The sequence below is a fragment of the Kogia breviceps genome, chromosome 15, assembly GCF_026419965.1.
Source record: "Kogia breviceps isolate mKogBre1 chromosome 15, mKogBre1 haplotype 1, whole genome shotgun sequence".
Lineage (NCBI taxonomy): Eukaryota > Metazoa > Chordata > Mammalia > Artiodactyla > Physeteridae > Kogia > Kogia breviceps.
Genome location: NC_081324.1, coordinates 39,564,736 through 39,582,332, shown reverse-complemented (window position 1 = coordinate 39,582,332; position 17,597 = coordinate 39,564,736). Strand labels below are relative to the sequence as shown.

Here is a 17,597-nt window from a genome sequence, read left to right as displayed (position 1 = left end):
TTTTGTTTTTGTAGACAGCATATTGTTGAGTCTTGCTTTTTTATTGAATCTGACCATCTCTGCCTTTTAATTGGGGGTGTTTGAGCATTTATATGTAATATGATTATCAATTTATGATTGATATATTGTTACTAATATTGTTACTATGCTTGCTTTAATCAATCTATTATCTTTTAAAGGTATTTAAATAATAATAAATATGTTTTGTATTTATCTATCTTATCTTTTCTATTGCTTTTTATTTCTTTGTGTAGATCCAGATGGCTATGTGGTGTCATTTATCTTCTGCTTGAAGGATTTTCTTTAACATTTCTTGTAGTGCAGGTATACTGATGGTGAATTCTTTCCATTTTTATATGTCTGAAAAGGTCTTTATTTCACCTTCATTTTTTAAAAAATATTTATTTATTTATTTGGTTGCACTGGGTCTTAGTTGTGGCAGGTGGGCTCTTTAGTTGTGGCATGTGAACTCTTAGTTGTGGCATGCATGTGGGATCTATTTCCCTGACCAGGGATCGAACCTGGGTCCCCTGCATTGGGAGCACAGAGTCTTATCCATTGTGCCACCAGGGAAGTCCCTCACCTTCCTTTTTGAAAGATATTTTTGCTGGGTAGAGAATTTAGATTGACAGGGTTTTTTTCTTTTAGTGATTTAAAGATGTTGCTCTACTTTCTTCTTTCTTACATTGTTTCTGACAATAAACATCCTGTAATTTTTTTTGTACCTCTGCATGCAATGTGTCTTTTTTCCTCTGGTGGATAAAGAGATTCTCTCTTTATCATTGGTTTTAAATTTTGATTTTGATATGCTTCCATATAGTTTTTTTTTCTTGTGCTTGAGGCTTGTTCAGATTCTTGGGTCTATGGGTTATAGTTTTTATCAAAATGGGAAAATATTCAGGGCTTATTTCTTCAAATTTTGGGGGTACTTTTCACCTCTCCTTTCTTTTGATGACTTCAATTGCATATATATTGAGCAACTTGAAGTTTTACCAAAGTTTATGGGCGCTCTATTGATTTTTTCCAGTCTTTTTTCACAATGTGTTTCATTTTGAATAGTTTCCATTTCTATGCCTTCAAGCCCACACTTTTTTTTTCCTCAAGCATCAGTCACCTTTACCACTGAATTTTTTTTTTAAATTGAAGTGTAATTTACATACAACATTATATTAGTTTCAGGTGTACAACATAATGATTCAACATTTGTGTACATTGCAAAATGATCACACTATAAGTCTAGTTATGATCTGTCAACATACAAAGTTACAATTGTTTTCTCTTGTGATGAGAACTTTTAAGATTTACTCTCTTAACAACTTTCAAATATGAAGTACAGCATTATTGACTATAGTTACATTCCTATGACTTATTTATTTTATATCTGGAAGTTTGTACCTCTTAATACCTTTCACCTATTTTGTCTAACTCCTAACACCCCCTTCTCTGGCAACCACCAATATGTTTTCTGTATCTATGAGTTCGTTTTGTTTGTTCATTTGTTTTGTTTTTTTTAAGATTCCACATATGAATGAAATTATGTGATATTTGTCTTTCTCTGTCTGACTTATTTCACAAGGTCCTTCCGTGTTATCACAAATGTCAAGATTTTATTCTTTTTTATGCCTGAATAATATTCCATTGTGTATATATACCACATCTTCTTTATCCATTCATCCATCAGTGGACATTTAGGTTTCCACATCTTGACTATTGTAAATAATGATGCAATGAATATAGGGATTCATATATCTTTTCAAATTAGTGTTTTTGTTTTCTTTGGACAAATACCCGAAGTGGAATTTTGGGGTCATATGGTAGTTCTGTTTTTAATTTTTTGAGGAACCTCCATACTGTTTTCCATAATGGCTGCACCAATTTATATTCCTACCAACAGTGAACAAGGGTTCCCTTTTCTCCACATCCTTGCTAACACTTGTTATTTCTTGTCCTTTTGATAATAGCCATTCTGCCAGGTGTGAGGTGATATCTCACTGATGATTAGTAACATTGAGCATCTTTTCATGTCCCTCTTGGCCATCTTTATGCCTTCTTTGGAAAAATGTCTATTCAGATCATCTGAACTGGGCTCTTTTTTATACCTTTCATGTCTTAACATGTTCATAGTTTCTTTAACTTCTTGAATCTATGGACTATAGTCATAATAACTTTTAATGTTCTAGTCACCTAGTTCTATCATCTATGTCATTCCTGGATTGTTTTCAATTTATAGATTTTATTTCTTCTTTATGGGTTGTATTTTCTTCCTTGTTTGCCTGCCTGGTTATTTCTTAATGGATGCCACACCTTGTAAATTATCTTTTTTTTTGGATTCCTATAAACATTCTTGAGCATTGTTCTACAATGTGATTCATTCAGAAAGTTTGATCCTTGGAATTCCCTGGTGGTCCAGTGGTTAAGAATCCATGCTTACAATGCAGGGGGTGCGGGTTCAATCCCTCATCGGGGAACTAGGATCCCACATGCCATACAGTGTGGCCAAAAAAAAATTAAAAATAAAATAAAAGTTTGATCCTGCAGGCCTCATGTTTTTAGCTTTAGGCAGGACCAGAGCTATATTTAGTCCAGTAGTTTACTTCTTACAGCTTTAATTGATGCCCCCTGACCCTTTGGCTTCTGCTTCTCCCAACTACATATTCTCTCACCACTTTCCAGTTCAAAGTCCTGGATGCACGACTATGATTAGCTTGGCCTTCTACACCAGAAGCCTCACACACTGCTAGACATCTTGCCTTTGAATGAGCTACCTTTGGGGCAGGAACCCACTCTGTATTCACTTAGCTGTTGGCAGCGGCACAGGGTCCTATGCAAAAAACATTATCTCAGCAGGTCTTCATCACGTGTCTTCCCTTAGAGAATGGGCTGGGGATGTAGACACATATAGACTAACATATACAGATTACTCTGACTTGATACATCCTCATTATTCAGTATCTAATTGATTCATCAGGTGACTAGTCATGCAGCTCTTCTAAGTGCCAGGATGCAGAGATGAATGAGAAAATAGGATCTGGCCCAGAAACTTAGACTGCAAGAGGAAATATGATAACATATATGGAAATGAGGAAGGCCAAATTTAGGGTAGTGGTCATTTTTAGGAAAGAAATGAAAAAAAATAAATATTTAAGCTGAGACATGTACTGTGGCAAGTACTGCAGGAATGGTTCTTTACTAAGTACCCGTGGTGTGGGGATGGAAGGAGTATAGGTCAATATGGGGGCTCTGGCCTGATAGGCCTGTTTAAAAGCTCAGCTCTGCTACATCCTAAATTTAACTTCGCTGTGCCTTGATTTCCTCATCTATAAAGGAGATAATAATAGAACTTAGTACAAGAAGTTGTAGGGATTAAAAGAGCCATTTTGTGTAAAATAATTGGCACACTGTATTGTCTCCATAAATGTTAACTATTATTATCAACCATATTTCAGTGCAATCGAGTTCCTGTTCCAGACGTCCCAGCAAGGGAGGCTTGAACCAGATGGGATTTCTGGGGCAGTTCCTGGAGACTTTTATGGCCAAGATTAAATACTGCAATTCCTCTCACTCAGAGTATATCATCTACTCCCTTGCAAAATCTCTCTGGCCTCTGGCCACCTGCATTCTTATGTGGCTTCATTTGGTTGCAGCTTCCTTGGGTGTAACTTAGATGACTTCAACTTTCCAGGTGCATTCCTGGTGGCACACAGTCCTGATGATGGACCCAGCTTGTAGCCATGATGGGAAGGTTCAGATCAAACCCATAGCCCACTCTGGCCCTTGAGGCTGGGAACCTCAGGCTGGAACAACCCTGCATCTGTAGAGTTTAGACTCCCAACATAAAGTGATGTCTGTTCAGTGTCTACTGTGGCCCAGACGCTGTTCTAAGCAAACTCATGGGTACACTCTCATGTAAACCTAATAGTACTTCATGAGTTGGGAGTATTATTATCTCCATTTTACAAGCATGTGAAGTAAGGCTCAGAGAGGTAAAATGACTGGCCATACTCAGGTTTTCCCAATTCAAATCCTTGTGCTTATTCCTTTACAACCTAGCTTGTCCCCAGACTGGCCAAGATTAAACAGTGCAGCAACTTCCAATCACTACAGGCATTTTCCTGAAAGATTGAATATGAAAGATAAAAATCTGTTAAAGATGCCTTTATAAAGAGAAAAATTCACCATACTAGCTTGAATTTTGGTGTTTGGGTATTTTTTTTTTTTTTTTTTAGCAATGATTTTGGATATTCCCTTTGTATGGTTTGAATGCATTCCAGCATTGGTATTATAGGTAAGCTTATTTCCAGAAACAGGATTTATAGGGCCAGGGTTTATACTCTTACATGTTTGGCTTATCTAGGTAGAGGGAGATCTAGGGAAATTTAATTTATTAATATTATATATATAATTCTTTGTTCCCAGTATGACCAAAGTAGCTTATATGTTCATGAGACCCTTTAATTGCCCTTTTCTGCTACAGGAATCTGTGTTAGGGCACCCAAGAGAATGGATCTTGAATTGTAGAAGGTATTTGCTGCATTTTAGGAAAAGAGGAACCAGTCTTCATTGCTTTGCATTAGCAACTCACATCTCAGTTCTGAAAGGAAAGAGCCTCCACGTGTTGTTAACGCTGCCTGCCTGTGTGTTCACTGGTATACACTGGCCTCAGAGCCAACACGGGGTCTGCCTTTGCAGCATCTTAGTGGACAGTGGATCATCTGCATTCCCATTCCTTAGAGGCACCCAGGAAGGAATGACGGCATCCACTAGACAACATTGAACACTTTTTACTTTCTCAAGTTCTAATACTATTCTAATTTTAAACAAGCTCCAATATTCTCATTTGAAACAAGGAAATGATGTTAATGAATGATATAGAGAAGCTTCACTGTGACCTCATTAGTATAGCCACTAATGACCCATTATTAAGTTACCATGCATGAAGTTTTCTTGAAACAAGCTGATATATTTAGAAGAACAAATTAAAGTCAGAAGCCTAAGGGGAAATGGCAAGGTCCTTATTTTGCTCCTCACCCAAGAGCTTCTCTCTCCTCCCTCTGAAAAGAGAATGCAAGAGATGAAGCTGCTGATCCTTACGAAGACCACTACACAGGGCAGGCCGGGAGCTGAGCTAGAATCAGATTCGCCTAAAATAATTGTCCTATGTAGGGTACCTTATTTTTTGCTTTTAAATTTTGTAGTTGGACATAACTTTTAATGTTCAGCTACCTTGGGGCTTCAAAGATATTTTATATTAACTATAAGCTATTTATCTACCCAAGGACTTTTGATTATTAAAGAGAAGTGGAATGAATTTTAAAAATGTATTCCAGGCTTACAGAAAATTGTAGATAATTACAGAAATTATAGAGCAATAAAGAACATTATATATAAAATTGAAGACTTCATCTCTTTTCTTCTTCCCTGGAGATGACCACTACCCTGAATTTGGTGTTTACCATTTCCATATATGTTTTTATATTTTTCTAAATATCATGTATCCCTAAATAGTGTGTGGTTTTGCTCTGCATGTATTTAAACTTCATAAAAATGAGAGCATGCTGTTCATGTTCTTCAAACTACTTGTCACTATCAATATATTGTGCTTTTGAGAATCATCCAGGTTAGTCCGTATCACTCTATTTCATTCATTTTCTCAAGTATAGAGTATTCCATTTGTAGATATTTATGCTGTTTCTAATTATTAGCCATTAGCAGTACAAAACGGTGTAATATATTGTATTCTTGTACATGTCTTTCATCTTTACACATGCAAAGGTTACTCTCTAGTATAAACCTATATATTGCTGGGTTGCAGGATATGCACATCTTCAAATGTATTAAGTTTATCCAAAATGATTTTTATCAACTTAGACTCCCAGAAGCAATATATAGGAGTTCTTGTTGTCTTGTTCTGTGGCAATGCTTAGTGTCATCAGGCACTAAATTTTGTTGGTCTTCAACCTGAGAGGTGTGAAACAATATCTCACTATGGGTTCAGCTTACATTTCCTTTCCCTGATTTCTAGTGAAGATGAGTAGCATTCATATATTTATTGGCGATTTAATTTTCTTCTTCAGTGAAATGCCCATTATCTTTTGCTCATTTTTCCATTGCCCATTTTTCCACTGGGTAGTTTGTCTTTTTCATAGTGATTTAGAGGCGTTCTCTTTGTATTGAGTTTACTAATACTTTGTGGTTTATATGTGTTATAGGTAGCTTCTCCCAGGCTGTGGCTTTTCTTTATCCTTAGTCTTTCAGTGTATAAAAATTTTAAATTTTAACATATGCATATGTATTAAATTTTCCCTTTTTGATTGCCCTTTTGGGTTTCTTGTCTAAAAAAATTCTTTCCTATCCTAATATCTAGAAGTTGTAAAGTTTTGCTTTTTTACATTTTCACTTAAACTTCCTAGAATTTATTTTTATGTCTGGTATGAGGAAGGGCTAACTGTAATTTGTCTTACATAGCTAATAGTTGTCTCAGCACCATTTGTTAAATAGTTCATTTCCTTCCTGCTGATAAGTAATGACACATCTATCATGAATCAAGATTCCGTATGTGTATGAGCCTGTCATTCCATGTTTCTGTTCTTGCACCAAGACCACATTCACATTTGATCATTGTGGTTTTAGAAAGGGCTTGATATACAGTGAGGCCAGTGATCCACTTTGTTCTTATTCAAAATTCTCTTGGTTATTCCTGGATCTCAGTTCCTCCATAAAAATTTTAGAGCCACCTTGTAATGTTCCATGGAAAATCCTTTTGGAATGTTGAATAAAATTGATTTGGAATTGTATAGATTGAAAAAGAATTGGCATTGGCATCTCAACTGTATTGAATCTTTATGTGAATGTGATATAGTTATCATTTATTTGGGTCTTTTAATAAAGTTTTATAAATGTCTTTCATATAATTAAGTAATTCATAGTTACCTTGTGGTTAACTTGGTAAATTGTTGCTGATATATGAAAATACAATCTCTGTTTGTACATTTTATATTGAGAAACCTTGCTAGACACTTATTAATTCTAATAACTTGTAGGGGTTTTTTTGGATTCTCTAGAAAGATGATATTATCTGCAAATAATGACATTGTATTTCTTTCCCTTCCTTATGCTTTTATTTGTTTTACTTATCTTAGTGTACCAACTAAAAATAACGTCAAATACAAGCACTTCTGGGGGTATCCTTGTATCACTTCTAATGTTAAACTGCTCTTAATGTTTCAGCATTAAGAATGATGCTTACCATAGTTAAAAATTTTCTTTTTACTGAATACCCATTGTCAGGTTTAGAAAGCTCTCTTCTATTCCTAAGAATAATGAATTTATTACATTCTTGCTTTTCAAATTGTTGAGTTGACCACTCATGCTTTAGAAGCATCCTAAAAATTTTGATATATAGTCTTTTCATTATAATACTCTTTGAATGTCTTCTAATTTTCTTCTTTGACCTGAGTTAATTAGAAAGGTTTTAAATTTTTCTAATTATATGGAGTTTTCAGATGTATCTTCTTGTTATTTATTTTTAACTCAATTGCATTGTGGTTAGGAAGGTAGCCCACATGAAAACCAACTCTTGGTGTTCGTTCACGAGCTTGAACTTTGTCACAGGATTGACCATCAGTTTTTGAATAGTTCCTGTGTATTTGAGAAGATTGCATTTTCTTTAATTTGGGGCACCAGGTCATATATGGTCATCTGCTAGGTTAAACTTATTAATCAAGTTAAACAAGTCTGTTACATTCATAACAATTTCTCTCAATCACTGTGTGAGTGGCATAGGAAACCCCTCCACTCTGATTGTGGATTAGATTTGGCTATACATAACAGAAAAATAAATAGGTAACAGTATCTTAAATAAGATAGAAGTTACACAAGCTAGTCTGGACTTTGTTTATATGAAAGATAAATAAAATTCTATCTATGCCTACGGGTCCAAGGTGCTATAGTAGCTGCCTAGTGAGCCCAGAATATAGGTGTTACTGAACTTCCATCTGGCTGCTCTCTGCTCAAAAGTCAATACTCAATATTCAAGTGCTTTAGCAAAGGAAACCATAAACAAGATGAAAAGACAACCCTCAGAATGGGAGAAAATATTTGCAAATGAAGCAACTGACAAGGGATTAATTTCCAAAATATACAAACAGCTCATGCAGCTCAATATCAAAAAAACAAACAACCCAATCAAAAAGATGGGTGGAAGACCTAAATAGACATTTCTCCAAAGAAGAGATACAGATGGTAAACAAACACATGAAAGGATGCTCAACATCACTAATCATTAGAGAAATGCAAATCACAACTACAATGAGGTATCACCTCACACCAGTCAGAATGGCCATCATCAAAAAATCTATAAACAATAAATGCTGGAGAGGATGTAGAGAAAAGGGAACCCTCTTGCACTGTTGGTAGGAATGTAAATTGATACAGTCACTATGGAGAACAGTATGGAGGTTCCTTAAAAACCTAAAAATAGAACTACCATGTGATCCAACAATCCCACTCCTGGGCATATACCTGGAGAAAACCATAATTCAAAAAGATACATGTACCCCAATATTCATTGCAGCACTATTTACAATAGCCAGGACATGGAAACAACCTAAATGTCCATCAATAGAAGAGTGGATAAAGAAGATGTGGTACATATATACAATGCAGTAGTACTCAGCCATAAAAAGGAACAAAATTGTGCAATTTGCAGAAATGTGGATGGACCTGGAGCCTGTCATATAGAGTGAAGTAAGTCAGAAAGAGAAAAACAAATATCATATAATATCACTTATATGTAGAATCTAGAAAAATGATACAGATGAACTTATTTGTAAAGCAGAAACAGAGACACAAATGTAGAGAACAAATGTATGGATACCGAGTGGGGGGAGAGGAAAGGGGGAGGTGGGTTGAATTGGGAGATTGGGATTGACATATGTACATTACTATGTATAAAATAGATGATTAGTGAGAACCTGCTGTGTAGCACAGGGAACTCTACTCATTGCTCTGTGGTGACCTAAATGGGAAGGAAATCCAAAAAAGAGGGGATATATGTATACGTATAGCTGATTCACTTTGCTGTACAGCAGAAACTAACAGCATTGTAAAGCAACTATACTCCAATAAAAATTAATTTTAAAAAGTAAAATTAAAATTAAAAAGAAAAGATTCAAGTGCTGGTAGAAACAGAAAGATTGCTTTTATCAGAAAACTGGCATCCTGGGGAGAAGGTGGACTCGTGTCCCAAAACCAACTCCGAAGATTTTGCTCAGCCATGAACACTTTTAAAGGGAAAAAGGGGGATTAATCTCAATTAATCATTGAGATAGGGGGTCAGCTTCATTGCCATCTCCCATTGCATGAAGGCTTGTCAACTCCTTGTAATCTTTCTTTAGATGCTATCTTCTCACAGTTTGTTCGTAGGATTACTGACAGGGAAGCTGGGGAAAAGATTTAGTCATCTGTTAATTAATTATTCTTCATTTTTACTTCTTTGATCTAAGGAAAGAACCAACAGGTTAAGCAAGGTATTGTGTGATCAAAAGGTTTAAAACAGTATGCTTGGGCCAGAGATGAGTAGGGCATGAGGGCGCCTGGTTTAAGGTTAGTTACAATATAGCTTTGCTAAAGTGACAAGACAAAAGGAGCTCTCTCCTGCAGAGAACTCTTTCCTGCCAAAAGCTGCTTACATAGGATTTGGTTACTCCCTCCCTGTAGCTACTGAGGATGGTGGTTTCTTCCCTCTACTTCTCCTCCCACCTCTGACTGATATCCAGAGGTGACTCACCTTTTCTAGGGAGAGCAGATGTGTGACTTACGGCAGAATGTGTGTAATGCAAGAGTCACATCTTCCTCCTGCGGCAACCTTGTGTTCCCCACCAGGCAGGTATATTTTCATCAAATTCAAGTAGGCTATTACCCAAGCTATATATTAGCAATATTTGTGTCTTAGTTTAGAAGTTTTTTTTTTTCCCCCCTCAATAAATGAAGAGCCAATTGTCTGTAACAGATTATGTTTATTATTCCCCGGGGGTCCAACAGACTCTTCTTCCTAGCTAACCCTTTTCTTTATTTTCCATGTAGTTATCTAATTTTGCCTTCTCCTACCCATTCTCCTGACTTAACATTTCCTGTGATTCTTCACTGAGGCCGTCACACAGCTGACCTTCCCATCACAGCATCTTCAGTGAACAGTCCAGATTGTTTGTGTGGTATTACCAGAGTCAAGTGCTGTCCTCTGAATAAGCTGCATGTTCGTGGATGCTTCTTGACATGGAATGAAATTTCCTTAATTGCATTCAGATTTCAGACCATTGCTGTCTTTTTCTCCTTATCTGTCATCCCAACATCTTGTTTTAACTATTTGGGGAGGTATATTGAGAAACTGGTGTATGGCAAAATATTTTTAGTACATGTGAAATAGAAAATAGTTTTAGATAGAATGTTGATTCCAGCTCATCAAAGTCGTATCATAGACCAGTTTTAAAATGTGTGTGTGTGTGTAGAGAGAGAGAATATGTATATATATTTTAAGTATATTCCTGGAATACTTGTCGATAATAATAGCACTCATTATTGATGACTGCTTGTATGCCAAGCATGTTGCTTGGTATTTTGTATGCATTATCGCTTTTCTGTCCTCTGAGAACATGAAGCAGGTTATTTACCTCCATTTACAGATGAAGATCTTGAAACAGAAGACCCGAGACACTCAGTAATTTTCCCCATGTATTACCTAGGTACTAGCAGACCCTCAGTTCTAACCAAGGACGGACTGATTCCTGCATTAGTATTTTTAATCACTGGACAAGCCAATCAAACATTAACTCATTGTATCTTTAGGTCATCACTGAGTGGTCTTCTCACGTCATCCTTTAGGCAGCACCAAGAGTCCTTGGCGGCAGAGAGAGAGAGGCGGCGACAGGAGAGAGAAGAAAGGTTGCAGAGAATAGAACGAGAGGAAAGAAACAAATTCAGGTAAGACGGATTTTAAGATTTTTTAAAGAATGAACTGAAAATTAAATCACATGCCTTCACCATTGCGTATGGTTAATACTGGTGTTAAAGGGTTAGGAATTAATATGCTTGCTTCCGATGCTGTCTCTGTTTTCAGGGAAGAGCAAGACTATGCCTGAAACAGGCTCCATCTGGTTTGTTATGGCCTGTCTTCCTTTAACCTATGGCAGGAAGCACAGCCAGCCAGCCAAATACAATTAAGGACTTGTGTGTTCTTGGGTCCTTCATCATCTAAAATGGTTTTATCCAGGCCTTCCTGAAGGCAGAGAACCTAATCGTCTTAATTAGCCATTTCCCCCGAAGCTACTCATGTTTTATTCATATTCTATTGGACGCCTGAAAGAAGATGCTTTTCCCACTTTCTGGTTTGTTTCTTACTCCCTATAGCAATATTTCATATTTTTTAAGCAAAAATTTTTCCTTCTATGGGAGAGAAAGAGACATTGTGCTGATTACTCCCAGCCCATTGTCCCCCTGATCTCTTTGGTCTCTGTCCAGTTCCAAGGATGTGTTGTTTGGTGTGGCCCACTCCAGCTTGCATGTCTGGCCTGTCTGCCCCGCTGAGTCCAGCATCACTCCTTTTCTCCTTAAGCCAAATCTGCTGTCCCCGTTGCCCTCATCCTCCCGGTCAACCTCCTAACACTCCCTTCGCCTTAGTTCAAGCTGGGCAGTGCTTTATAGAATGCCAGACACTTTCATTCCTTCTACTATTCTTTTGTCCCCTTTATCTTTCCCCTACTTCCCTCTTGCCTTCCCCATCTCCTTCATCTTCCCATTCACCTCTCCGTAGCTTCCACACTCTTTCTTTTTTTTATTTCTCTCCCATCTCCACTTCCTTTTTCCTCAGTTCACTTTTTTGGGAAAAGTATTCCGATTGATTACTCCCAGTGAAATCTACAAAGAATGTAAAACATTGTCAATGAGGATTTACAAGTTCAATAATGTTTTTTTCCAGCAGCCAGGAAGAGTATGTATAATTGTTGAAATGACCAAAACATGAGCAGAGTTGTGAACTTGCCTTGACTGTAACTCACTACTATATGAAAAGAAGTATCCCAAGTCTGTGGGTGAAACACTAATCCTGACTTTTGTAAGATGGGGCTAATGGGCTGCATGAAGTAAATCAACATCATTCTCATACCATAACTGTGTGGTATACCTTGAGCTGTCAGATTTCTACGAAATGATATATGGAAAGACCGGACCTGTATGCACCATTTCTCATGAGGTAGCTCTGGAAGTTGTCACTTTTGGAAAGACCAATTTGTAAAACCACTGGAACAGGTTAAATGCTTCCTGATTCAGTGCCTTCTGAGTGATTCACATATTTCAACACCAAATAGCAGCAGAGAATCTGACTGAAACACATGGAAAATTCAGAGATTAGCTTACGCATGTAACGATTTTGATTGAAAACCTCTTAAAACAGGGTACCAGTTCTGGGAAAGATGGAATCAGCACACTCCCTCCTGTCTCTTCTACCACATCACTCAGTGCAACCATAAATCATGGACAGATTTAAAGCATGGAGCTCTGAAAACTCTGAACTGTAAAAGGGAGCAGGTGAATTGGGGATGGAGACTAGCATTCAAAGCTCCAGCAAACCAGTGAGAGTTTACCATTTTTTCCCTCCAATATCACATGGCATGTACTCAACAGCACTCCAAAACTCAGAATCACATACCAAGTGTGAATTGAAAGAGCTCTAAAAGGTCTCTTTTTCTGGACTGGGGAGCTGTAAAAGGAATTCCTAAGGGTCAGAGAGTTGAGAAGTTTCCTGTTTTTTCTTATTTTTTTCTTCTCTCCTACCCCAGCCTCCAAGCAATATTGTTACAGAAGCACAGTGATGGCAGCAGTGTCCAGGCAGGCGCCTAAAACTCTTGAGGAAGGGAACCCTTTCTGTGATCAGAAGAGCATGACTGCAAGAGCACCTTTTTTCCTCTTTTTGTCCTCCTGCTGCATTGCCCTATATGCAGATAGAATTACTGAAAGTCTACAGCAGTGCAGGGAAAATAAAGCCCAAGCTTTCTGGCTAGAGGACCAGGAAGGCAGACCCAGGGAGTCCAGAAAATGATGGGAAAGTCACAAAGAGTAGAGAGATCAAGAGAGCAATCCTGAGATCATCTCTAGTTTTATGCACATGTGGCTCAGGACCTAAACAGCATACCACAGGCTTTGAGAACTAAGTACAGAGTGGAACACACTCAGTTCCCAGACTGGCCACTGGGTGGTGCATATAAGGGACTGATATGAATAGCACTAAGAATATTTGAAAACTGAGCTAATATTGGAACCAATATCAGAAGGCAGTCAGAACTTGCCAGCTGAGCTTGACTTAGTTGATTGCCTGCTAAAAGAAAACAATCAAGATTCTTCATAGAATTTAAATAAGACCCAGAGTCTCATTATAAAATACTTAAAATGTACAGAATGCAATCCAAAACAACTTGTTGTAGAAAAGCAGGAAAAATCTTAAAGGAAAAGAGAATCAAAATATGCTAACCACAAATGGACATAGATGTTGTCATTATCAGACAAAGACTTTAAAGCAGCTATTATAAACATGTTCTAAGATATAAAGACAAATACTCTGGAAACAAATGAAAAGTCTCTGCAGAGAAATAGAAGATATAAATAAGAACCAAATGGAAATACTTGTAGAACTGAAAAATGCAATAACCAAAATAAAAAAAATTCATTGAATGGTTTCAGCAGCAGAATAGAAATGAGAGAAGAAAGAGTCAGTGAATTTGGTGTTGAAACAACAGAAATTCTCCAATCTGAAAGACAAAACAAAATATTGAAAAAAATGAACAGTACCTCATGGACCTGTGAAACAATACATCTAGTATTTATATCTTTGAAGTCCCAGAAGAATAGGACAAGAGTGCGTTGTAATATATATTCAGCACACATGTTGGCAGAGTGAGAATTAGACCCAGGCAACCTGTCTTCAGAGATCACGTTCATAGCTATTCACTATTTCCTCTTGGTCATAAAAGGATCTCACTCATCATTTAAGAGCATAGAGAGACCCTGGCAAAATAATCCTTGTCCAGAAAGGAACGCTGATCATCGGTAAAGACTGCAGAGAACTATTAATTATGATGACTTCAGTTCCATTCTGAAAATCTGAGGATGTGAATGAAAAGAAATTCAAAGAAGGAAATAGGAAAAACTTTATAGAGTAGTCCCTGGGATTACCCAAATGGCTGATCCTTTATTAGCCACTTCATTGATTTAAGTTAATCATGATCCTTGTGCTTTTTTTTTTTGCAAAGCATGCTTATCTGTTGTTATTTTTGTCGAGTATGATCTTAAGTTTCCTCGGTTACAGGAAATATTATTTCTAGTGTGGTGAGTGATGAGAATGGATGTTTATAAATGATAACAAATTTGTGTCTTTGTTGCTTTTTCTCCCCCTCCTAACCTGCTTTAGTTGCTCTGACTTACTACCCCTTTATATCCAGTTATCAGTGCACAGAGGGGTGGAGTACTTAAGCTACCTTATGAGGTAGAAAACTGTGATGTCAGAATTCTCCAGGAAAACAAATGGTTAACTGAGTAGTGACTGACCACACAGTCTTAAACTTAGATTCAAGTTGGAACCTCTCCAGTAGGAACAGAAAAACAAACATTAAAATTAGACAAATTTGGACATCTTGTGGATAAAGACAAGAGAGAATGCACAAAGCAAGAGCTTCCAGTGATCCCTGCTTAGAAACCAAGAATGTGAGGGATGCGGAGAAAGAATCCTGGGCCCTGGAAGGAATGTGCAAACTGTAGAGTGCAACACAAAATGGCCAAGACACTTGGGCCCACTCAGATTTAATTCTTGAGATGAATGTTGGGGAGTTACCAGAGCTTGATTGTGTTTTAATCACTTCTGAAAGCTATTGCTTGCTTGTCATTGCCATATTTTATTTATGAATTGTTTTAACTTTTAAAAATGTTTTCATCTCCCCTCCCCTCATATACTTAGTCTTCTTTCTGAAGAGTAATTAACAAAGTCTCTGAATGAATCCAGTAATCCCATGTTTTCATCCCTGTGATTTTATAGAAAACTCATTATATTTAGTACTTTTAAAGTATAGCCTTTATTTTTTAAAAATTCAGTGACAACCACTTTCCATTTCTGATACGATAGTGGGCTTTCGTTATATACTCTGTTAATAATTTCTTGGCAATTTTATGAGCATCTAATTCTGTTCTTTTCCTTCCCCATTTCGTTTCTTCTGCATATTTCCATTAGCCGAGAATATTTAGACAAAAGAGAAGAGCAAAGACAAGCAAGAGAAGAAAGGTTTGTATATCTCTTCTTTCCCATTGTAACCAAATGGCACGTGACTTTGCACTCAACCAAGCATGCAGAGGAGACTGTGTTAATTAAAATATAATAGCTTCACCTAAGACACCTAAGACCTTGGGTACCTGGCATTTTGCAGAATAGAGTGTCCTGGTTATCTCAATTTTCCAAGGAAGTAAAGATTTATTATTTAGTGCCACCATGGTGTGAGATATGTGTCTGTTCCTCCAAAACTGTTCACCAAATAAGCATATTAGTTTGGCATATTGGCATATGGCATACACTTTAAATGCTTTGCACCACCACTGCTGAGCCTGGGTTAGGTGTCCCTCCTGTGTGTTTCCAAGTCACTTGTTCAGCATTTCTTCAACAAATATTTGAGCACACACACTATGCCATGTACTGGCTGGGGTGCCACACCCTCCTGAGACTCTCCATGGAGGTGCCTGATCATTTGCCTGTCTTCCTACTGAACTGTACTCAGTTCCTGGATGGCAGGAACCATACCTGATTTTCCTTGGTGTCCCAGTGCCTGCCACAGGGCTTGCACATAGCAGGCACTTAAGAAGGATGTATCGAATAAATGAGCAAAGGAACCAACAGCTTTAAAATATTTAAGCTGTAAACCATTTCAATGTTAATTTCAATAGCAACATACTTTGAATCCCATTAAACCATGCCAAGTTAATGAATTCAGTGTCTGGTAAACTTAGATGAGCACAGGAAATTGTTTTTGGAAGTAGACCAGCAAAAGGCAAGTTTACCCCCTAGCATTGTACAGCCTGCAGTTATTCCCTCCACCACCAGATGGGGTTACTGCATGGAGCTGAAAGGCTGAGTTCATGCCAGAGCCAGTCAGGAACCTAACAGTCTCTGAATTATGCCAATAAAAAGTGGAATTGCGCTAATATTTTTTAGACACCATCAGCTAAATAGATCAGGACAGTCTGAGGCAGGGAAGAGTGGATACTGCCTGTGTTCAATTTAAAAATTAGATGCTTACGTCAGCCTCATAAACAAAACCATGGTGTTGCTTTAATTCCGGCATTCTGTTAGATTATTGCCATCCTGGTAATTAGTTGTGGCCAGCAAGTTTAGAGCGAAAGATGCTGGCAAAGAAACAAAGAGACTTCTTTTTGTCGAATTAGTACCTGTTTTTAACATTGGGGGACATGACGTATACCCAGGTTTAAGAAATCAAATTTTATTTTTTAGATTCCCCACCAGATTCTGCACTTTTTTGAACTTTTGGACATCTTGACTGTCATGTAATGTCTGCACAGGCAAGTCCTCAAAGCTCCTGGAGAGATGACTAGGCGCTGTGTCAAGGTCTGAGTTGATTCAGACTGACCTCGAATTTTTCCCAAATCACTTAGGGCTACTACCTCTTTCTGAGTATTATTTACTGCTCTTTTCCCCAAAGTAGAGCATCACTTATACCTGGAAAATTCATGCAGAGGAGTTTTCCACTCCTCTTCTCTCCCTTCTTGTTCTGCTCTCCGTCCTCAGCCCCACACCACCCATCTGCCTGGGCGTTCTTAGCTGGTGCAGGAGTGAGCTCTCCATGGCTCCACGGGGGATTCCTTCCTTCTCCAAACCTCCTTCCCCCAGAGGTTTGGGGAAGCAGCCAAGCATTTTCCTTTTATTTGGACCAGCCACTTTTCCTGGTTAGTTGGCTGCTTGAATTACCTGGTAAAGATGGAAGTGAGGGAGATATACTTTCATCCTTTGTTGGAAAGCAGTTGGGAGTTCCTGTTAAGCCAGGAAAAGAAAAGATTTCCAAGTATAATGGAATTTGGAAATGGATGGGAAAACTAATGGAGATCAGAGGTGGAAAGAGACATGGAAGAGGACTCTAACTCTTCATGTTTGTTTGGTCCCATGACTCTTACCCCTAATGCAAAGACTCAAAAAGACAGCAAGAGGCACAGCAGAGGGTTTTTGAGGTTCGTATCATCGAGTGTAACGAGATAAATGTCATTTTGCTATTTTGAGGGGTAATGGATTTAATTTTTAATTTTAAAATTTCATTTCATGTCATCTCATTCCATAATTTCAGGCAAAGTGTTTTTTTTATTGATAACGGTGCAGACCCAGAGTAAGTTTCTGTTAGGTCTATTTCTAATTTTTTAAAGTATTATAAGAGAGGATCTCTCTGATATTGATTGACTTGACATTCATGAATAATCCTTTTTTAGGAGTGGTAAGGAATGAGATGTAGTCTGGGAACTGTTTGGAGTGGGGTGGGGGTCAGGGTGGAGAGTAGTCTGAGGGA

The 17,597-nt window shown here is 37.6% G+C and overlaps 1 protein-coding gene across 7 annotated transcripts in view; it reads left to right on the top strand.

Moving 5' to 3' along the window:
- Positions 1-17,597, top strand: part of FHOD3 (formin homology 2 domain containing 3) — a 507,955-nt gene that overhangs the window by 381,439 nt on the left and 108,919 nt on the right. For 4 of the 7 annotated variants that reach the window (XM_059041316.2, XM_067016012.1, XM_059041320.2 and 1 more), the window contains 2 exons: positions 10,843-10,977; positions 15,269-15,319. In XM_059041316.2, the coding sequence (XP_058897299.1) occupies positions 10,843-10,977; positions 15,269-15,319 (186 nt within the window). The remainder of the gene's footprint in view (positions 1-10,842; positions 10,978-15,268; positions 15,320-17,597) is intronic. The other 3 variants (XM_067016011.1, XM_067016010.1, XM_067016009.1) reach the window with 1 other exon arrangement.